Below are 23,685 nucleotides of genomic sequence, written 5' to 3'. Positions count from 1 at the left end.
ATCGGAATTAAGGTAGAAAAAATCTTATTGGCTGATGCAATCAGCCAATAGGATTGAGCTCGCATTCTATTGGCTGATCCAATCAGCCAATAAGATTTTTTCTACCTTAATTCCGATTGGCTGATAGAATTCTATAAGCCAATTGGAATCTAAGGGACACCATCTTGGATGACGTCACTTAAAGGATTGAACTTCAATCCGATTGGCTGATTGCATCAGCCAATAGGATTTTTTCTACCTTAATTCCGATTGGCTGATAGAATTCTATCAGCCAATCGGAATTAAGGTAGAAAAAATCCTATTGGCTGATGCAATCAGCCAATAGAATGCGAGCTCAATCCTATTGGCTGATCCAATCAGCCAGTAGGATTGAGCTCACATTCTATTGGCTGTTCCAATCAGCCAATAGAATGTGAGCTCAATCCTATTGGCTGATTGGATCAGCCAATAGGATTGAACTTCAATCCTATTGGCTGATTGCATCAGCCAATAGGATTTTTTCTACCTTAATTCAGATTGGCTGATAGAATTCTATCAGCCAATCGGAATCTAAGGGACGCCATCTTGGATGATGTCACTTAAAGGAACCTTCATTCGTTGGGTAGTCGTAGGATGAAGAGGATGCTCTGCGTCGGATGTCTTGAAGATGGACCTGCTCCGCGTCGGATGGATGAAGATAGAAGATGCCGTCTGGATGAAGACTTCTGCCTGTCTGGAGGACCACTTCACCCGGCTTGGATGAAGACCTCCCTCGGCTTCGTTGAGGACTTCGGCCTGGTTAGATGAAGACTTCTGCCGCTTCCTTTAGGATGGATGTCCGGTCTTCAGAACTGTAAGTCGATCTTCAGGGGGTTAGTGTTAGGTTTTTATAAGGGTGTATTGGGTGGGTTTTATTTTTAGGTTAGGGTTTGGGCCTGCAGAAGAGCTAACTGCCCTTTTAAGGGCAATGCCCATCCAAATGCCCTTTTCAGGGCAATGGGGAGCTTAGGTGTTTTTAAATAGTATTTTATTTGGGGGGTTGGTTGTGTGGGTGGTGGGTTTTACTGTTGGGGGGGTTGTTTTTATTTTTTTTTACAAGTAAAAGAGCTGATTACTTTGGGGCAATGCCCCGCAAAAGGCCCTTTTAAGGGCTATTGGTAGTTTAGTTTAGGCTAGGGTTTTTTTTTATTTTGGGGGGCTTTTTTATTTTGATAGGGCTATTAGAGTAGGTGCAATTAGTTTAAATATCTGTAATTAGTTTATTATTTTCTGTAATTTAGTGTTTGTTTTTTTTGTACTTTAGCTAATTTAATTTAATTTAGGTAATTGTATTTAATTAAGTTAATTTATTTAATTGTAGGGTTAGGTTAGGTGTTATTGTAACTTAGGTTAGGTTTTATTTTACAGGTAAATTTGTATTTATTTTAGCTGGGTAGTTAGTAAATAGTCAATAACTATTTAGTAACTATTCTACCTAGTTAAAATAAATACAAACCTGCCTGTAAAATAAAAATAAACCCTAAGCTAGCTACAATGTAACTATTAGTTATATTGTAGCTAGCTTAGGGTTTGTTTTAAATAGAAATAATTTAGTAATTTTATTTAGATTTATTTAAATTATATTTAAGTTAGTGAGTGTTAGGGTTAGACTTAGGTTTAGGAGTTAATAAATTTAGTATAGGGGCGGCGACATTGGGGCGGCAGATTAGGGGTTAATAAATGTAGGTAGGTGGCTGCGATGTTAGGGACTGCAGATTAGGGGTTAATAATATTTAACTAATGTTTGCAAGGCGGGAGTGCGGCGGTTTAGGGGTTAATATGTTTATTATAGTGGGGGCGGCAGATTAGGGGTTAATAAGTGTAGGTAGGTGGCAGCGACATTGGGGGCCGCAGATTAGGGGTTAATAAATATAATGTAGATGTTGGGGGCAGCAGATTAGGGGTTAATAAATATAATGTAGGTGGCGGCGGTGTCCGGAGCAGCAGATTAGGGGTTAAAAATTTAATTTTAGTGTTTGCGATGCGGGAGGGCCTCGGTTTAGGGGTTAATAGGTAGTTTATGGGTGTTAGTGTACTTTTTAGCACTTTAGTTATGAGTTTTATGTTACGGCGTTGTACCATAAAACTCTTAACTACTGACTTTTAAATGTGTTAGGAATCTTGACAGAGTAGGGTGTACCGCTCACTTTTTGGCCTCCCAGGACAGACTCGTAATACCGGCGCTATGGAATTCCCATAGAAAAAAGGCTTTACGAAGTGTACGTAAGTCATTTTGCGGTAAGGCCAAAGAAGTGTGCGGTACCCCTAAACCTTCAAGACTCATAATAGCAGCGGTAGTGAAAAAGCAGCGTTAGGACCTGTTAACGCTGCTTTTTCAGCCTAACGCACAACTCGTAATCTAGCCGTATATTTTTAAGCAACATTAAATGGTGAATTTAAATATATATATTATTTATTTATTTTTTGTTTTGTTTAGTTTTTTTTCCCAGAATCACATAGTTTTGTTTTTATTCTCAAGATTTTAGGAGCTTAAAGAATATTTTCCCTAATATGTTTAGCAAAGTGCTTACATATTCAATAGCAGACGATCACTGCACAGACAGCAAGTCATGACTTTACATCTGTGCTTAGATGTACATTTTACATTTACAAAAGGACCTGCCTCTTAAAGTATTGTGGTAGCGCTACTTTAAATAAATAATAATTTTAAAAAGCCTAATGCATACTGATGTCTAGCTCAACGACATCCATGTTTTCCCAGAAGTAGGAAAACTTTTCTTGTTTGAATAATAAACACTGTGAAAAAGACTGAGGATTTGACACAAATAGCTATAAATCACATCACCAAGTAAACATGAAATCCTTGAAATTGAATAAGAAATACATCAGCTATTGTTGTGTCAAGTACAATGGGAACCATAATGCATTGCACTTGAATATGAAAGGAACACGTTGCGGTTTGACATACACTAGAAATGTTTTGATAGGTTTCAATAGTTGCAGCAATCTCTTGATTACATATAAGCAAATTTGATGTGTTGCTAGATTCAGTCTTTTGTGCCTTTGTTTTATGTCATATCAATATATAGTTTTGTAACCAAATATTTAAAAGGTGTACAAAGAATCTATGAGATAACCTATGGCAGCCCGGTCCCTACAGTACTATACTTGATAATAGACATTATCATAAACTATAGGAATAAAAAGTGTCTATTCCACCCCCTTTTTTCTCTTCTCTCCTTGTTCTCATGGTGCAACACTCGGTTCAGAGATAGATTCTACATTGACTTAAATCAGGCCTAATAGATGTTATGCTACATACAGTTGTAATCAAAATTATTCAACCCCCATTGCAAATCAGGTTTATTGTCAACATTTACAAACTTTCCGCTGTTTGCAATGAACAAATCAAACAAAAGCAATTGAAGTAGCTCAACACAACAAATGCTTCAAGTGATTTCCCCAGATTCAACTGAAAATGCTACTTTTAATGAATTCTGCAGTCTCAAACAGGGACGTGCACTCATAGGAGGCAGGGGAGGCAGTGCTTACCCTGCCATATGTTGCCACAGCTTAATTAAATTTTAATTTAAACAAAAAAAAAGTCCCCAAAAAAATATTTTCCCCCATGTAATGCTATGGAGAGGCAGGTACAGGAACGCTTCTCTCCATTGCAGTACATGGGTCAAAGGAAAGACTGTGCTGCAGCACCACCTGTGTTCTGTCAATATATTAGCAGCAAAAATTAGGAGCAATAGGAGGCACCCCTCTCGATGCCTCCTAGCAAGTGAAGGATATATAGATTAATCAGAAGGAGGATGCAGTGAGCAGGGTCATGTGACACAACTGGAAGCTGAGGTAACCTAAGAACAGATGACACCAAGCAGAAGAGTAAAGTAGTATTCTACATCTCTTGTGATTCACAAATTGTTTTCAGATACAGCTCATTAACAGGGGGGCAGTAAGTGAGCATAACCCAATACTGACAGGAAGTCAAAGCAGACATCCCAACCTGCAAAAACTCATTTCAGGGAGGTGGCCTCACTCGCTACTGCGCCGCCACCCCCATCCCCCCCACCAGTTATATATTGGACACCTTGAAACCCTAAATAAGATAGGGACTTATCATTAAAGTAGCTTCCCACTAAAGGCACGTTAAAAAAAAGTAGCTTTATTGCACAACCACATACAACAAACCTATTTTCCAGTGACTGTACGCTTGTTGAATGCTTAAATATTTTAGAATATGAAGTTTAATTACGTGCAGTAAATAAGGCAGTATTTGTGTTTTATTTTATTAAAATCAGTGGGGGCTTTTTGGTTATTGATGCATGCTTTGAGGGTTCTATAACGTCCCAGCAATTAAAGGCATTCCTTAAAGAAGCACTTTTCCGGATTTGGGCCACATTGGATCATGGTACTTGGAGTTTCAGGGAGATTGCATTCCATTTGCTGGCATCAGGGAGCCGCTATTACAATCAGGGAGACTCCCTGAACTTCCGGGAGAGTTGGGATGTCTGTCAAAGGGTCAATTCAAATTTAAATCCATAATTTAAAACCCAGAGTTTGAAGTTAAGTGTGCAGTGTCCACATTATTTAAATTAAAGTTTTTGACTTTGAACATTGCTAAGCCTCCCTTTTTCATGATTACTTGATTTAATTAGGTACAAACTCCATATATGTTATGTCTGTTCAGTCAGAGGATGCAGTATCTCTTTTTATTTTTCTCTGTGTCTCCATTTATTTAACCCCTTAATGACAACTGACGTACCAGGTACGTCATGCATTAACAATCAGTTAATGACAATGGACGTACCTGGTACGTCAGTTGTCTAACAGAGTGCTGGAAGTGATCACAATCACTTCCAGCAGCTCTGAGGGTATTGCAGTGATGCCTCGATATGGAGGCATCCTGCAATACCCCTTTACAAGACTCCGATGCAGAGAGAGCCACTCTGTGGCCCTCTCTGCACCGGTAGTGATGGTGCCAATGGTGCCTCTGACCGGTGGGAGGAGGGAGCGTGTGCGCGCGTGCACGATGCGCGCGCACGTGCACGGGTGTGCGTGTGCATGTGGGCGCGCGTGCACGTGCGCGCGCACGTGCACATGCGCACATTAGCCACACTGACACCAATGAAAAAATAAGGGGAAAAAAAGTTATTTTTTTTTTTTTATATTTAAAAGGATCTGTGAGGGGGAGGGGGTGGAGGTATTGTGGGGGGGCTGCTACACTACAGAAATAAATAAACACAAATAACAGTTATAAATACAATTAAAATAAGTTTGGTTTGTGGGGCCAAACTGGGTACTGGCAGACAGCTGCCAGTACCCAAGATGGCGGTAATTAGGTAGGGGAGAGGGTTAGAGAGCTGGAGGGGGGGATCAGGGAGGTTGGTGCTAAGGCAGGGGTCCATCACAACTAAAATATTTTATAATTTTTATTTAAAAAAAAAAAACTCTTTTATTTAGTACTGGCAGACTTTCTGCCAGTACTTAAGATGGCGGTAACAATTGTGGGGTGGGGGAGGGAAGAGAGCTATTTGGGAGGGATCAGGGGGTGGGATGTGTCAGGTGGGAGGCTGATCTCTAAAATTAACCCTGCAAGCTCCCTACAAGCTACCTAATTTAACCCCTTCACTGCTGGGCATAATTCACGTGTTGTGCGCAGCAGCATTTAGCGGCCTTCTAATTACCAAAAAGCAACGCCAAAGCCATATAAATCTGCTATTTCTGAACAAAGGGGATCCCAGAGAAGCTTTTACAACAATTTCTGCCATAATTGCACAAGCTGTTTGTAAATAATTTCAGTGAGAAACCTAAAATTGTGAAAAATGTAAAGTTTTTTTTTTTATTTGCTCGCATTTGGCGGTGAAATGGTGGCATAAAATATACCAAAATGGGCCTAGATCAATACTTGGGGTTGTCTACTACACTACACTAAAGCTAAAATTAACCCTACAAGCTCCCTACAAGCTCCCTAATTAACCCCTTCACTCCTGGGCATAAAACATGTGTGGTGCGCAGTGGCATTTAGCGGCCTTCTAATTACCAAAAAGCAACCACAAAGCCATATAAGTCTGTTATTTCTGAAAAAGGGGATCCCAGAGAAGCATTTACAACCATTTGTGCCATAATTGCAGAAGCTGTTTGTAAATAATTTCAGTGGGAAACCTAAAGTTTGTGACAAAATTTGTGAAAAAGTGAACTTTTTTTTTTTTTTTATCGCATTTGGCGGTGAAATGGTGGCATGAAATATACCAAAATGGGCCTAGATCAATACTTTGGGATGTCTTCTAAAACAAAATATATACATGTCAAGGGATATTCAGATATTCCTGACAGATATCAGGGTTCCAAAGTAACTAGCGCTAATTTTGAAAAAAAGTGGTTTGGAAATAGCAAAGTGCTTCTTGTATTTATTGCCCCATAAATTGCAAAAAAAGCAAAGAACATGTAAACATTGGGTATTTCTAAACTCAGGACAAAATTTATAAACTATTTAGCATGGGTGTTTTTTGGTGATTGTAGATGTGTAATAGATTTTAGGGGTCAAAGTTAGAAAAAGTGTGTTTTTTTTCCATTTTTTCCTCATATTTTATCATTTTTTTTTTTAGTAAATTATAAGATATGATGAAAATAATGGTATCATTAGAAAGTCCATTTAATGAAGAGAAAAACGGTATATAATATGTGTGGGTACAGTAAACGAGTAAGAGGAAAATTACAGCTAAACGCAAACACTGCAGAAATGTAAAAATAGCCATTGTCATTAAGGGTAAGAAAATTGAAAAATGGTCCGGTCATTAAGGGGTTAAAGACTGCTGTTAACTTGTAATTCACAAATCAATTGAAAGCTGTGGCATTGTGTTTATAATATGTGCTGCTTTTATACAAGTTTATATTAATAAAAAGGAGATAATGAGTAATTTAAAAAATATATGTAATTTTTGCATTTAAATGTTTTTAGAAATAATGCCACTGTAAAGTAACTGGTTAAACACATAGTCAAAGGGAGACATTTAAAATTAAACTTTCATGATTGAGGTAGATCATGGTATTTTAATAGACTTTTCTAGTTATTTATATTTTAAGAATTAGCATCAACTGTTACTGGCCACATGTCAGCAAATCAAATTAGTTTTTGAAAGGAACATGAAAGTCATAATTACATTTCCATCATTCAGATAGAAATTGCACAAAAAAATAAAAAAAAATAAACTTTCTATTTTACTATTATTATTATGTACTTCATTCTTTTGGTATCCTTTGGTATCCTTTGTTGAAGAGCATACCTAAGTGGGATGTGCATGTGCGTTTCTTGAACACCATATTGCAGCAGCTGTGTTGGCAGTATTGATAACTTGTCCTTTGTGTAAAACTTGTATGGTAAATTATTTCTTTTTTTACAATACAGTAGTGAGTAGAGAAGAGATTGTGTATCATTCTAATTGCTTAGTAACTGGCACTGTGCCACAGAATTGTGTGAGTGTGTATGTGAGCAGAGTGTGTGTGGGTGTCAGTGAGCAGAGTATGTGTGCTTTATTCTCCAGGTAATCAATACATTTCCGATGAGCTGGTGCTTTAGTGCAGTGTTTCTCAACAATGGTCCTCAAGTACCCCCAACAGGCCAGGTTTTCATTATAGCTGAATCAGTGCACAGGTGAAGTAATCAGCTGATCAGTAACTCAGTGGTTACTAACTTGCTCTCACCCATCACCTGATTATGTCACCTGTGCACTGGTCCAGCTATCATTTAAACCTGCCCTGTTGGGGGTACTTGCGGCCCTCTGTACATGTGTTTCTCCGGCGTATCATATATAGTGCCTCACCAGCCTCTGACCTCACTGCACGTCACTGGTCTCAAAAGTATTCAACCCCCTGATTAGAATCCCTCACAACAGCACAAATGTGCAAAACAGGTGTTGTCTCAAGCACACCTGATGCAACTAATTAAGGGCTTCATTAGTTGCACCAGGTGTACTTGAGCTAGAACACATGAAATAACTGAACTGGCTAGGGGTTTGTTGAGTGTCACTTTTGACTGCATGTTAGAAATATGGCTAAGTCAAAAGAATGGTACAAAAAGTTAAGAGATGAGATCATCGCCCTTCACAAACAAGGAACAGGATACAACAAGATAACGAAGACACTGAATGTTCCTAGAGACACCATTGGAAGCATAGTTTACAAGTTTAAAGTTAAAGGAACAGTGGTTAAACTACCTGGACGGGGCAGAAAAAGGAAGCTATCAACGGGTGAAACCAGACTTCTGAAAAGGCAGGTTGAGAAAAATCATTGAGTAACTGCAAAAGGTTAGTGAGGTTTCAGTTTGTACAGTAAGGCTCATACTAAACCCAGGTTTCCATGCCAGAACTCCAAGTAGTGCACCACTACTGACCCAGAAGCACAACAAAAGTTGTCTTCAATATGCTCAAAATCATATAAATAAGCCACAGAAGTTTTGGGATTCTGTTCTGTGGAGCGATGAAACAAAACTTGAACTTTTTGGCCCAATGGATCAACGGTATGTCTGGAGGAAGAAGAATGAAGCATATGCTGAAAAGAACACTCTGCCTACAGTTAAGCATGGTGGTGATGCTCTGGGGCTGCTTTGCATCCTCTGGCACTCGAAACCTGCAGTGTGTGGAAAGCAAGATGGATTCATTGAAGTATCAAATCGTAGAAGAAAATGTCATGCTGTTTGTGAGGAAGCTGAAGCTTGGGCGTCACTGGATCTTCCAACAGGACAATGATCCCAAGGATACCTCAAATTCCACCATGACTAGGTTGCAGAAGAAGTCCTGGAAGATTCTACAGTGGCCATCACAGTGACCTGACTTGAACCCCATAGAAAATCTCTGGTGGGATTTAAAGAAGGCGGTTGCAGCACGCAAACCCAAGAATATTACTGCACTGGAGGCCATTGCTCATGAGGAATGGGCTAAGATTCCTCAGGAACGCTGCCAGAAGCTGATGTTTGCAGCAGGTCATAACAGCAAAAGGGTGCTCTACTAAGTACTAAAGATGCTTGTCATGAAGGGGTTGAATAATTTTGAGACTGCAGAATTGATTAAAAGTTGCATTTTTAGTTGAATTTGGGGAAACCACTTGAAGAATTTGTTGTGTTGAGCAATTTCAATTGCATTTGTTTGATTTGTTCATTGCAAACTGAAAGCTGAAGGTCTGTAAATTTTGACAATAAACCTGATTTTCAATAGGGGGTTGAATAATTTTGATTACAACTGTATTTTTATTATTATTTTTATACTTTATTTATTAAGCGCCAACATATTCCGCAGCGCTGTCCATGGATACAATTCATTTAAATAAAACAATACAAGACTTGTAAGATACAGGACAAAATTTACAAACACATACAGGAGGGATTGAGGGCCCTATTCCCGTGGGAACTTACAACTGTATCTGTATAGATACGATGTGATTACTCACCTGTTTGGTAATATGTTCTGAGTATTTTCATCTAAGATCTGGCCGTTGAATATTATTGTCTTCAAAAGATAGGATACCTGTGACATTACTTTAATGGTATTTTTTAAATTATTATGAAAAACAAATAATAAAAATTATTTTTAAAAAGGTGTGCAAAGAAATATCCTCTGCTGCTGTCTGTTATATGTATTTAATCTCCAGCTCTCGGGGCACATTAACTGGAGACAATGTGGGTGTGTATTGTGTTTTATGAGGCACATTTGGCACATACTCAAATGATTAAGGGTAGCTGTATTAAAGATAATGCAACAGCGCTTGTCATTCAGGCAGCAATTCACAAGTTCATCAGTTTGTTCACTTTCAAATGGAGATGAAAGTCAAATTTAAGCTTTCATGGTACAGACAGAATTTGCAATAAAAAAAAGAAGCTTACCAGTTTATTTCCATGATCAATTTTGCTTCATTCTTTCAGTATTAATTGTTGAAGGGCATACCTAGGTAGATTCAGGAGTGTGCATATGTATTGAGCACTATATGGCAATAGTGTTTGCAACATTGTTATACCTATAGTGCTTGAGACACGTGTATGCTCTTTAGTTTTGCCTAGGTTTGTTCTTCAACAAAGTATACCTAAATTACAAAGCAAATTTGATATTAGAAGTAAATTAGAAGATTTGTTTATATATTTAATTAAACGGATACTAAACCCCTTGGCTTTTTTTTGTTAAATTTTGCTCGTCCTGTGCTCCCTAAGGGGTCAAAAAGCAACTTATGTAACCTGCAAATCAACCAAATCAAAAATCTGGTTTAGGCAGTCCTTTTAAGTCAAGGTTGGCATGTATTGGTTAACTTCAGCATGTCTTTTGTTTAATATGTGAATCTAGATATGCATTGATTCTGATGTTTGTGACATCCAACTTTTACCAATTTTACATTATTATTTGTCAGCTTTTATTTATGGTGGCAAATTTATTGACAGCTGAACTAAAACAATTCTGTGTTTTGTATTACATATCAGGTGACATTGTCTTGCTGGGCCCTATGCCTGCTGATGGTCCGGCAGATGGGTGGCAACGGTTGCCAGATGGAAGACTGGCTACCTCAGTATCCTCATTTACACAACAGGATATCAATGAAGGCCTTGTGTGGTACAGACATTCTGGATCCCAGTCACAAGGGAGAGATTCATTCAGCTTCCAGGTACAGTTTTTTCATATTACTTAAAGGGACACTAAACCCAATTTGTTTTCTTTAATGGTTCAGATAGAGCAGGCAATTTTAAGCAACTTTCTCATTTACTCCTATTATCAATATTTCTTCGTTCTCTTGCTATCTTTATTTAAAAAGCAGGAATGTAAAGCATAGGAGCCGGCCTATTTTTGCTTCAGAACCTGGGTTAAGCTTGCTTATTGGTGGCCAAATGTCCTCCTCCAATAAGCAAGCGCTATTCATGGTGCTGAACCTAAAATGGGCCAGGTCCTACATTTAAAATTCCTGCTTTTTAAATAAAGATAGCAATAGAACGAAGAAAAACTGATAATAGGAGTAAATTTGAAAGTTGCTTAAAATTGCCTGCTCTATCTGAATCATGAAAGAAAGAAATTGGCTTTACTATTCCTTTAAACAAGAAGACAGTAAACAATTAATATCCTCATGTTATGTGTAGGTTAATATTTTTGCAGTTTAATTTCTATAAATATTTATTTATTCATGTTGTGCACATAGCTATAGCTGCAATATCAGTATGTTGTTTTTTTCCATAATCATAAATTGTCTCTCCGCTATCAGGTCTATGTTTTTCAAGATTTTGGTAAAATAGCGGTTAGGGTCACCCAATGTTCCAGAAAAAACACTGGTGACCAGAAATAGATTAGGTAATCAGTGCTTATTGCTTACAGCCTTTCTAAAAGTTTGTTTTATTCAGTAAAGGGACAATCTATTATAAAAAAAAACAAAAAACTATTATACATTTGAAACATTCTCTTGCAGATAAAGCAGAGATACGTTTTGACTATCATGTCCCTTTAATGCCTACAAAAAAGAATTCTGTATATTGAAGAACATATTATACTTAAATGCTACCTTAGAGAATGTTACATAAACGCTGCTTTAAAAACTTAATTATCACTCTGAAAACAAAACAAACATTATACATTACCAAAATATAAACCTTCATATTCATACAATTCAAAACATTCTTTTTTTTATGTATCATTCCTCTGAGGAATTAGAGTGACTGTAGAAACACTTGTTGAATATTTTCCTATATCCTAACAAGAGGAAACTACCTAGATCATTATTGATTGGATCATTTTGGAAGCAGAGCTGTAAATGCTTGGCTGCATCGCCCATATAAAATGATAGCGCAGTATTAGTGTTCAAAGCAGCTGGTTCTTAAAGTAGTTGAAGCACGTAGGGCACATCCTAGTCATTATTACAAGGACCACTTGATGACTGTTCTCGAGCTCTCCATCAGTACAGGTGATTATAGTCATTTGCAAACTAACTCGAAAGATAACTCAGAAGGATAAGGAGTGACCTGGGAACGTTTGATGCAGATGTAGGCAAATCTTTTTAACACTCTACTAAATTGCCTGTGATCGTATCTGCTAATGAACTTCTCACAATCTCAAAAGGGAGATTTTTTTTTTATTACTAGGAATTTATAGTCAACTAGTAGACTACTGCACCTGGTATCTCACATGCAAAATATACCATAGTTTGGTATGAAGAAAATAGACTAGAGAATGAAAAAAAAGCCATTTATATTGGTAGCAACACATCTAATAGAAACACAGAGATGTAGTTATTCTCTGTTTTTAATATATTCTCTTCTTGAGAAACGTACAGTGATTTTCTCTGCAGTGAGCAGAGCATCGACCTGGTTGCCACATCTGACCAGGTGTCATTCAGCCTTTTCACTATGTGCATTGTTAGCTGTTGGAGCATAACTGGCACGCTGTGTGCTTTGGCATTTCAGATGTATGGTTATGGAGTGAGGGACGTGCGGAACTCAGGAGAAGATGATAACATAATAAATCAGACACAACATTCAGTATTCATTGGAGAGATACCTAGCATTATTTCTCTTGGGACCCTTGTAGGAGTTTGTTTATTTATTTTTGTGTAGTAATAAAGATAGAGTTGTTGATTTGTTTTGATTGTATTATATGCAGTATTGCTGTGAATTGTCCTACAATAGGAATTTGAAAGTTTTACTAATGCCAGAATGGCAACACTGATAAATTTAGCTCTTCAATACAACCTCTCTATACAGCAGCCTCTTTGCTAGAACTCACATATACTGTATATCCATCCTTAGTGAATAGGGTACATAGAATAACATAAGTTTTTGGGCAGGTCATTATAGTAGTTATAAACTTTCATATTGTTTTAGCAATATTTGTATTGTTTGGCAGTCAAGTTATATATTTATTTTTAAAAGTCTCTTATCTCCACTTTTTAGTTCCATTAGGGGAAGATATAAAAGATACTATAGTGGTCAATGTAGCAGGGCGAGGTGTGTGAAGTCTGCTGTGTGCACGTCCAGTTCTTGCCATAATTGCAAAATCTTCTATTTTCCAAGTTAAAAAAAGCAAAATATATAATTGAATTGCAAATTTTCTTACTACTCATAATTATAGCACTAGTAAATACAGTAGGTTTGCATAATTGAAAAATGTATAACAAAAAGACTATCCAATAGCACTGAGTTTAAAATGAGTAGTAGATTTTTTTTTTTTAAACAAATTTCAGTTAGTTTAATTTTCCTTCCCCAGTATCATATGACAGCCATTAGCCAATCACAAAATACATATACCTGTGTGCATATAAAAAGATTGTGCACATTTTTATCATGGAAGTGAATTGGAATGTTGTTTACAATTGTGTGCTCTATCTGAATAATGAAAGTTTAAAGGGATACTAAACCCATTTTTCTCTTGTTAAGTGTAGTCAGTCCACGGGTCATCCATTACTTATGGGATTATAACTCCTCCCTAACAGGAAGTGCAAGAGGATCACCCAAGCAGAGCTGCTACATAGCTCCTCCCCTCTACCTCATTCCCAGTCATTCTCTTGCACCTAACTAAAGATAGGACGTGTGAGAGAACTGTGGTGTTTTTAAACTTAGTTTTTATTTCTTCAATCAAAAGTTTGTTATTTTAAACGACACCGGAGTGTGTTGTTTGTTCTCAGGCAGCATTAGAAGAAGAATCTGCCTGAGTTTTTCTATGATCTTAGCGGTCGTAACTAAGATCCACTTGCTGTTCTCGGCCATTCTGAGGAGTGAGGTAACTTCAGAACAGGGGATAGCATGCAGGGCCCACCTGCAAGGAGGTATGTGCAGTAAATTATTTTCTAAGGAATGGAATTGACTGAGAAAATACTGCTAATACCGATGTAATGTAAGTGCAGCCTTAAATGCAGTAGTAGCGACTGGTATCAGGCTGATAAGTATGTATGCATACTCTGAGGTATTTTCTGGGGAATGGAATTTCACTTAGAAAAAACTGTCAATTTTAAAGTAATATTTGAGCCTTCACTGTAGTGAAAACGACTGGCAGCAGGCTTATTAATAACACTTCATATGTTTCAATTATAAAATGTTTACTGGCATGTTAATCGTTTTTCCTGAGGTACTTGGTGATAAAACTTTATGGGCATGATTTTTTTACCACATGGCTGTCGTTTTTTTCTGCATAAAAACAGTTTACTGAGCTTCCCCACTGTTGTAATATGAGTGGGAGGGGCCTATTTTAGCGCTTTATTGCGCAGTTAAAATTCAATCACAGTCTTCCTATTTCTTCCTCCATGATCCAGGACGTCTCTACAGAGCCCAGGGGTCTCCAAAACTAGTTTTGAGGGAGGTAATCAGTCACAGCAGACCTGTGACAGTGTGTTTGACTGTGTTAAAAACGTTTATTATTACAACTGTTAACCGTTTGGGTATTAAGGGGTTAATCATCCTTTTGCTGGTGGGTGCAATCCTCTGCTAACTTTATACATTTTCTGTAAAAATTTGGTTGCTTTAACTAATTTGGTTCATTGTTAACTCAACTGTGTCACATTTTTATGTTTCTTAAAGGCGCAGTAGCGTTTTTTATATAGCTTGTAAATTTATTTAAAAGTTTTTTTCCAAGCTTGCTAGTGTTATTGCTAGTCTGTTTAAACATGTCTGACTCAGATGAATCTCTTTGTTCACTATGTTTAAAGGCCAATGTGGAGCCCAATAGAAATTTGTGCACTCAATGTATAGATGTCACTTTGAATAAAAGTCAAACTTTATATGTTAAGAAAATATCACCAGACAATGAGGGGGAAGTTATGCCGACTAACTCTCCTCACGTGTCAGTACCTTCGCCTCCCGCTCAGGAGGTGCGTGATATTGTGGCGCCAAGTACATCAGGGCGGCCCATACAAATCACTTTGCAAGACATGGCTAATGTTATGACTGAAGTACTATCTAAATTGCCAGAATTAAGAGGTAAACGCGATTACTCTGGGGTAAGAACAGAGCGCGCTGATAATAGTAGAGCCATGTCTGATACTGCGTCACAATTTGCAGAACATGAGGACGGAGAGCTTCATTCTGTGGGTGACGGGTCTGATCCAAATAAACTGGATTCAGATATTTCAAATTTTAAATTTAAGCTTGAGAACCTCCGCGTATTACTAGGGGAGGTATTAGCAGCTCTGAATGATTGTAACACGATTGCAATTCCAGAGAAAGTATGTAGGCTGGATAAATATTTTGCGGTACCGGTGTGTACTGACGTATTTCCTATACCTAAAAGGCTTACAGAAATTATTAACAAGGAGTGGGATAGACCCGGTGTGCCCTTTTCACCCCCTCCTGTATTTAGAAAAATGTTTCCAATAGACGCCACCACACGGGACCTATGGCAGACGGTCCCTAAGGTGGAGGGAGCAGTTTCTACTCTGGCTAAGCGCACCACTATCCCGGTAGAGGATAGCTGTGCTTTTTCAGATCCAATGGATAAAAAGTTAGAGGGTTACCTTAAGAAAATGTTTGTTCAACAAGGTTTTATATTGCAACCCCTTGCATGCATCGCGCCTGTCACTGCTGCGGCGGCATTCTGGTTTGAGTCTCTGGAAGAGACCCATAGCACGGCTCCATTGGATGACATTATGAACAAGCTTAAAGCCCTTAAGCTAGCTAATTCATTTATTTCTGACGCCGTAGTACACTTAACCAAACTTACGGCTAAGAATTCCGGATTCGCCATTCAAGCGCGCAGAGCGCTGTGGCTTAAATCCTGGTCAGCTGATGTGACTTCTAAATCTAAACTGCTTAATATTCCTTTCAAAGGGCAGACCTTATTCGGGCCCGGCTTGAAAGAAATTATCGCTGATATTACTGGAGGTAAGGGCCATGCCCTGCCTCAAGACAGGGCCAAACCAAAGGCTAAACAGTCTAATTTTCGTGCCTTTCGTAACTTCAAGGCAGGAGCAGCATCAACTTCCTCTGCTCCAAGACAGGAAGGAACTGTTGCTCGCTTCAGACAGGGCTGGAAAGCTAACCAGTCCTGGAACAAGGGCAAGCAGGCCAGAAAACCTGCTGCTGCCCCTAAGACAGCATGAAGTGAAGGCCCCCTATCCGGAAACGGATCTAGTGGGGGGCAGACTTTCTCTCTTTGCCCAGGCTTGGGCAAGAGATGTCCAGGATCCCTGGGCGTTGGAAATCATATCTCAGGGATATCTTCTGGACTTCAAAGCTTTTCCTCCACAAGGGAGATTTCATCTTTCAAGGTTGTCAGCAAACCAAATAAAGAAAGAGGCGTTTCTACGCTGTGTACAAGACCTCTTACTAATGGGGGTGATCCACCCAGTTCCGCGGTCGGAACAAGGGCAAGGATTCTATTCAAATCTGTTTGTGGTTCCAAAAAAAGAGGGAACCTTCAGACCAATCTTGGACTTAAAGATCTTAAACAAATTCTTAAGAGTTCCATCGTTCAAAATGGAAACTATTCGAACCATCCTTCCCATGATCCAAGAGGGTCAGTACATGACCACAGTGGATTTAAAGGATGCCTATCTTCACATACCGATTCACAAGAATCATTACCGGTATCTAAGATTTGCCTTCCTAGACAGGCATTACCAGTTTGTAGCTCTTCCCTTCGGGTTAGCTACGGCTCCAAGAATCTTTACAAAGGTTCTGGGCTCTTCTGGCGGTACTAAGACCGCGAGGCATAGCGGTAGCTCCGTACCTAGACGACATTCTGATACAAGCGTCAAGTTGCCAAACTGCCAAGTCTCACACAGAGATAGTTCTGGCATTTCTAAGGTCGCATGGGTGGAAGGTGAACGTAGAAAAGAGTTCTCTATTACCACTCACAAGAGTTCCCTTTCTAGGGACTCTTATAGATTCTGTAGAAATGAAGATTTACCTGACGGAGGCCAGGTTATCAAAACTTCTAAATGCTTGCCGTGTCCTTCATTCCATTCAACACCCGTCAGTGGCTCAGTGCATGGAGGTAATCGGCTTAATGGTAGCGGCAATGGACATAGTACCATTTGCGCGCCTGCATCTCAGACCGCTGCAATTGTGCATGCTAAGTCAGTGGAATGGGGATTACTCAGATTTGTCCCCTCTGCTAAATCTGGATCAAGAGACCAGAGATTCTCTTCTATGGTGGCTTTCTCGGCCACATCTGTCCAAGGGGATGCCCTTCCGCAGGCCAAATTGGACGATTGTAACAACAGACGCCAGCCTTCTAGGTTGGGGCGCAGTCTGGAATTCCCTGAAGGCTCAGGGATCATGGACTCAGGAGGAGAGTCTCCTTCCAATAAACATTTTGGAATTAAGAGCAATTTTCAATGCTCTTCTGGCTTGGCCTCAGTTAGCAACTCTGAGGTTCATCAAGTTTCAGTCGGACAACATCACGACTGTGGCTTACATCAACCATCAAGGAGGAACCAGGAGTTCCCTAGCGATGTTGGAAGTCTCAAAGATAATTTGCTGGGCAGAGTCTCACTCTTGCCACCTGTCAGCGATCCACATCCCAGGCGTGGAGAACTGGGAGGCGGATTTTCTAAGTCGCCAGACCTTTCATCCGGGGGAGTGGGAACTTCATCCGGAGGTCTTTGCCCAACTGATTCATCGTTGGGGCAAATCAGATCTGGATCTCATGGCGTCTCGCCAGAACGCCAAGCTTCCTTGTTACGGATCCAGGTCCAGGGATCCGGGAGCGGTGCTGATAGATGCTCTGACAGCACCTTGGGTTTTCAACATGATTTATGTGTTTCCACCATTCCCGATGCTTCCTCGATTGATTGCAAGAATCAAACAGGAGAGAGCATCGGTGATTTTGATAGCGCCTGCGTGGCCACGCAGGACCTGGTATGCAGATCTAGTGGACATGTCGTCTTGTCCACCTTGGTCTCTGCCTCTGAGACAGGACCTTCTGATGCAGGGTCCTTTCAAACATCCAAATCTAGTTTCTCTGAAACTGACTGCATGGAGATTGAACGCTTGATTCTATCAAAGCGTGGATTCTCTGAGTCAGTTATTGATACCCTGATACAGGCTAGGAAACCTGTTACCAGGAAAATTTACCATAAAATATGGCGTAAATATTTATATTGGTGCAAATCCAAGGGTTACTCATGGAGTAAGGTTAGGATTCCTAGGATATTGTCTTTTCTACAAGAAGGTTTAGAAAAGGGTTTATCTGCTAGTTCGTTAAAGGGGCAGATTTCAGCTCTGTCTATCCTTCTACACAAACGTCTGGCAGAAGTTCCAGACGTTCAGGCTTTTTGTCAGGCTTTGGCTAGGATTAAGCCTGTGTTTAAGACTGTTGCTCCACCGTGGAGCTTAAACTTAGTTCTTAACGTTCTGCAAGGCGTTCCGTTTGAACCCCTTCATTCCATCAAGCTGTTATCTTGGAAAGTTCTGTTTTTGATGGCTATTTCCTCGGCTCGAAGAGTCTCTGAGTTATCTGCCTTACATTGTGATTCTCCTTATCTGATTTTTCATTCAGACAAGGTAGTTCTGCGTACTAAACCTGGGTTCTTACCTAAGGTAGTCACTAACAGGAATATCAATCAAGAGATTGTTGTTCCATCATTGTGTCCTAACCCTTCTTCAAAGAAGGAACGACTTTTGCACAATCTGGACGTTGTCCGTGCCCTGAAATTTTATTTGCAGGCAACTAAAGATTTTCGTCAAACTTCTTCTCTGTTTGTCGTTTATTCTGGACAGAGGAGAGGTCAAAAAGCTTCGGCTACCTCTCTCTCTTTTTGGCTTCGTAGCATAATACATTTAGCTTATGAGACTGCTGGACAGCAGCCTCCTGAAAGGATTACAGCTCATTCTACTAGAGCTGTGGCTTCCACTTGGGCCTTTAAGAATGAGGCCTCTGTTGAACAGATTTGCAAGGCTGCAACTTGGTCTTCACTTCACACTTTTTCAAAATTTTACAAATTTGACACTTTTGCTTCTTCGGAGGCTGTTTTTGGGAGAAAGGTTTTACAGGCAGTGGTTCCTTCCGTGTAAAGATCCTGCCTTGTCCCTCCCGTCATCCGTGTACTTTTAGCTTTGGTATTGGTATCCCATAAGTAATGGATGACCCGTGGACTGACTACACTTAACAAGAGAAAACATAATTTATGCTTACCTGATAAATTATTTTCTCTTGTAGTGTAGTCAGTCCACGGCCCGCCCTGTTTTTACGGCAGGTCTAAATTTTAATTAAACTCCAGTCACCACTGCACCCTATAGTTTTCTCCTTTCTCGTTTGGTTTCGGTCGAATGACTGGGAATGAGGTAGAGGGGAGGAGCTATGTAGCAGCTCTGCTTGGGTGATCCTCTTGCACTTCCTGTTAGGGAGGAGTTATAATCCCATAAGTAATGGATGACCCGTGGACTGACTACACTACAAGAGAAAAGAATTTATCAGGTAAGCATAAATTATGTTTTTTTTTAATGATTCATATAGAGCATGCTATTTTAAGCAGGAATGTAACGCTTAGGAGCTGGCCCATTTTTGTTTCAGACCTGGGTTACACTTGCTTATTGGTGGCTAAATGTGCTATCCAGGGTGCTGAACCTAAAATGGTCTGGCTCTTAAGCTTTACATTCCTGCTTTTTAAATAAAGATAGCAAAAGAACGAAGAAAAATTGATAATAGGAGTAAATTAGAAAGTTGCTTAAAATTGCATGCTCTATCTGAATTGTTAAAGAAAAAATTTGGGTTTCATATCCCTTTAATTTTGACTTTAGTGTTATTTTATACATTGCATGAGAAAGTCAGAATGTGTTTTTATGTCACTTTAAACGTCCAAATATAAAGTAATCAATGATTTGCTGTTCATGTTATGTATAAAAGAGCACCTCTATAAAATATAAAAGTTTATTTATTTTGCATTACTTAATAAATGTATTACTAATAATAATAATCACCTCATGCAGGTTTTATGTTAATTATCATATGCTATAGACTTCATTGATTGGCTGCCACTGAGGGCAAACATTAGCCTAATAATATGTCATTTATGTAAAGAGAATGGAGCAACCCTAAAAAGACATATGTAACTTGCATGCCGTTTTATTCTCTGCAGATTTCCAGTGCCGCTGCTTCGCAAGCCCCACAGGACAGCCATGTGTTTAATATTGGTATTTTACCCAGCCATCCTGGGGCACCTCAGCTCTCTCCTGGATCTTCCTTACACATGACAGTAAGATATTCAACACAATCTATTATCTTGCAAATCATTGTATTCACTGATATCTACATTGACAATAAACTGCGCTACAAAAACACTGTAAAGATATATCTACAATATTTATCAGTCATATATCACCCTTAAAGCTAATTACAATGAGTAAATGTCTTTTTTTTCTATTTAAGATATGTTGTTGCTGTAAATTGTCCATATGTGCTGTAGCCATAATTAAACATTTTGTCAGTGCAAGTAGAAAGTACTCTTAACACTTATACGTTATACTACTGTTTAAAAAAAATGTAAGTTAGCTAATTATAGTTTTATTGATGACATACAAAATTATAGTTTTATTGATGACATACAAAATTATAGTTTTATTGGTGACACATATTTTTCTAAGTAAAATGGGCTCAGAATTTGGACATACAATATATAATATAGGGTGCAAATCACTGGCTAATAGATATTGGGCTAGATTACAAGTCAAGCACAAACTATTTCATGATCGTTTGCACTCCTTTTTTATTGCGCTAATATTACAAGTTAAGCAAAATTGTGATTGCGCTAGTGCAATCGAGATTTACGCTACAATCATTACCGTGATTTCAGAGCTGTGGTTAACTGTTTCGCAAAATTTAAAAGTTGCACAAAACACTTCAAAAATACATTGCAAAGTACACTTACACTCATAATAACACTGTCTAATAATTATTATTTTCAAAAAATATTGTACACAAAAGTTATAAGGGCTCAAAGATATGAGATCTCGGGTATTAGAGAAAAAAAAAGCAGCAGAAGGACTTTAACATTGAGATACATACATATACATGTCTAAAGATGTATCTGTGTGCATATAGATATGTTTAACTGTGTATTTACTGTAAATATTTCACATTCCAAAGTTCTGCACATAGCAGAATATGTTCTATGTATTTATAAATAGATATTCCTATATATATATGTATATATTTATGTATATATATATCTATGCCTATATGCAATCATATATATATGTATGTATATATATATATATATATATATATATATATATATATGTATATATATATAGTTATAAATATATATATATTTTTAAAAACCATCAGATATATGTAGAAAAATTTATTTATGAATAAATAGAACATATTCCGTTACGTAAAGAAAATTGGAAAATTAAATATTCATATTTTAATGTTGGGTTAGCGCAATTGAGAATATGTTATGGTGTTTGCGCCAGAGAGTGGGGTGTTTTTCTCCATTGACTTCTATGGGGGAAAGCGTGAACGCGATTTTAAAATTTTGACTTTTTGCGCACGCCGAGTTACCACTGAAGAAAAAACAGTTTTCTTTCAAATTGTAATACCAATACAACACGACTAGCACAGAAATTTAAATCCTAGCAGAATTTTCACTATAGCAAAAACGCAAAATACCGCTCCACTTGTAATCTAGCCATTATGTTGTGATGAAAGTCATTGTAACAGTAGTTTAATATAAAGATGTATGTATGTTTATGCTGATAGATAAATAGATTATGATGTATAAATAGTATTTCCTTTCTTTTGTTTTAGGCCTTTGAAGACCGGCTGACCGTGATTGGGTCCCATTACCTTTCCTTTGTTGACTCTGAGAGTCCTAGCGAGAAAATAGTTTATAATGTAACTGTGCCCTTGCAGCCAAATGAAGGTAAGAAATAAAAATGTATTAAACTAACTCTTAGCATTTTTATTTTCTCTGAGCTTTAATTTGCTGACAATGTCCTGTGGGATATTTAATGAAGGTGATTAAGTTGGTTACTTAGAATGCTCAACATTCTACATATTCTAAATGTAGCGATGGTTGTTCAGTTTCTCAATGGGGAGTACTTTAAATCAGTCACTCGTGCCATCTGAGTCAAATTCCGTTTGCACATTAGCGGTTTAGACTAAGCAATAACCAAAACAAAATTAGATTTAAATTTGATTGATTTTGTTTGGGAATGGTGCTATAGCCTAAAAGAGCTACATGGTTTTAATTAAAAATACTACTGTACAACATTGCTGTATGAGAAGCCACTTCAAATGATCACTTCATTCTTTTTTTTCCATAGATTCTTTTTTCACTGTTGTGTAGTTTTAATCGCAGAAACATAATAATCAAAGTTGTTTTAACTAGTTAGGAAAATAACAATGCAAAATATAGTTGATGGATGACACAGCTTTTACTTTCGTTTTTTTGGGAAACTAAATTTTACATATAATATATATTTATATATATTCTTTTTTTAAATGCAATGATGTGGATATGGCTTTGTCTCGCTGCCATTCAGTTCTTAATTTTTTTTGTTTATGTGAATATTTTTATAATCTTTTTTATTTTTGTATCCATTGTATTTTCATATATTTGTCTAGTGTCAATTTATGTGGTTATGAAATAAATAAAAACATGGTCATTTAAAGGGATAGTAAACACCAAAAATGTTATTTTTTTAAAAAGATAGAAAATACCTTTATTTTACCATTTATCAGTTTTTCATAACCAATACTGTTATAGAAATATACTTTTTACCTCTGTAATTCCTTGTATCTAAGCTTCTGCTGACTGTCTCCTTATCTCAGATCTTTTGACAGACTTGCATTTCAGGCAGTCAGTGCTGACTCTTAAATAACTTCACGTGCATGAGCACAGTGTTGTCTATATGAAACACATGAACTAATGCCCTCTAGCTGTGAAAAACTGCTACCTAGGTTTAGCTTTCAACTTAGAATAACAAGAGAACAAATCAAATGTGAGGATAAAAGTAAATTCGAAAGTTGTTTAAAATGACATGCTCTATCTGAATCATGAAAGTTTAATTTGGACTTTACTATTCCTTTAAGTTTTAAATGGGCATTTAATTGAATTCAGAAAAGTGTGTGTATTGTAGTGTTTTCCCTCCCCCATAGAGACTTAAATACAGTCTGTGGTACTCAGAATTGGGACCCTCCTATATGCAGAAGCTTGTTTATATCTGTCCATAAATATCCATAGCAAATGAGATGAGTTCTACAATATTCAAAAGACTTTTCAAAGGGTCTGCAAAACAGTGCAAACTTTTGCACTTTTTATATATATACATATTGTTTGCAATGCAGTAATTGTTTTCTAATGCATATAAAAACAATTTATTATAATTTTAATCTAGTGCTAGCCCTTAGATTGCCAGTTATAAGCATCAGGAATTAAGTTTACAGAATTTAATTTAATTTATAAGTACATGTAGATTAGGGCTTTGCTTATTATACAGTGGGCAAACATCTTGTACAGCCACGCCCCCTGCTTTTGTACAACCAATAACACAAGAGCGGTGCTTGTCAATCATGCCAAATAAATGAGTCTGAGATATTTGTAGTCTGCCGCCTCTGAGGAGGTGTAGTGATTAGGAAGCAGAGACCTTAAAGGGATATAAAATAGTCTAATTCTTTGTTGTAATTAAAAAAATACTAAGCAGTGGGTTATACTTAATTAAAATATTATTTATCATTTTAAAATAATTTTTCATTTTTATTTTTTTTTAACTTAATTTGAGCAGTAATAGTCACTTCCTGTCAC

The 23,685-nt window shown here is 37.8% G+C and overlaps 1 protein-coding gene across 1 annotated transcript in view; it reads left to right on the top strand.

The window, feature by feature from the left end:
- The window catches only part of FRAS1 (Fraser extracellular matrix complex subunit 1), an 868,578-nt gene that overhangs the window by 661,397 nt on the left and 183,496 nt on the right, over positions 1-23,685 (top strand). Inside the window, 3 exon segments of the mRNA XM_053703296.1 lie at positions 10,448-10,629; positions 20,014-20,130; positions 21,687-21,801. Of these exon segments, the coding sequence (XP_053559271.1) occupies positions 10,448-10,629; positions 20,014-20,130; positions 21,687-21,801 (414 nt within the window).

The sequence above is a fragment of the Bombina bombina genome, chromosome 2 (assembly GCF_027579735.1).
Source record: "Bombina bombina isolate aBomBom1 chromosome 2, aBomBom1.pri, whole genome shotgun sequence".
NCBI lineage: Eukaryota > Metazoa > Chordata > Amphibia > Anura > Bombinatoridae > Bombina > Bombina bombina.
Note: the sequence above shows the minus strand (reverse complement) of the source record. Positions and strands in the feature narration are given on the sequence as shown.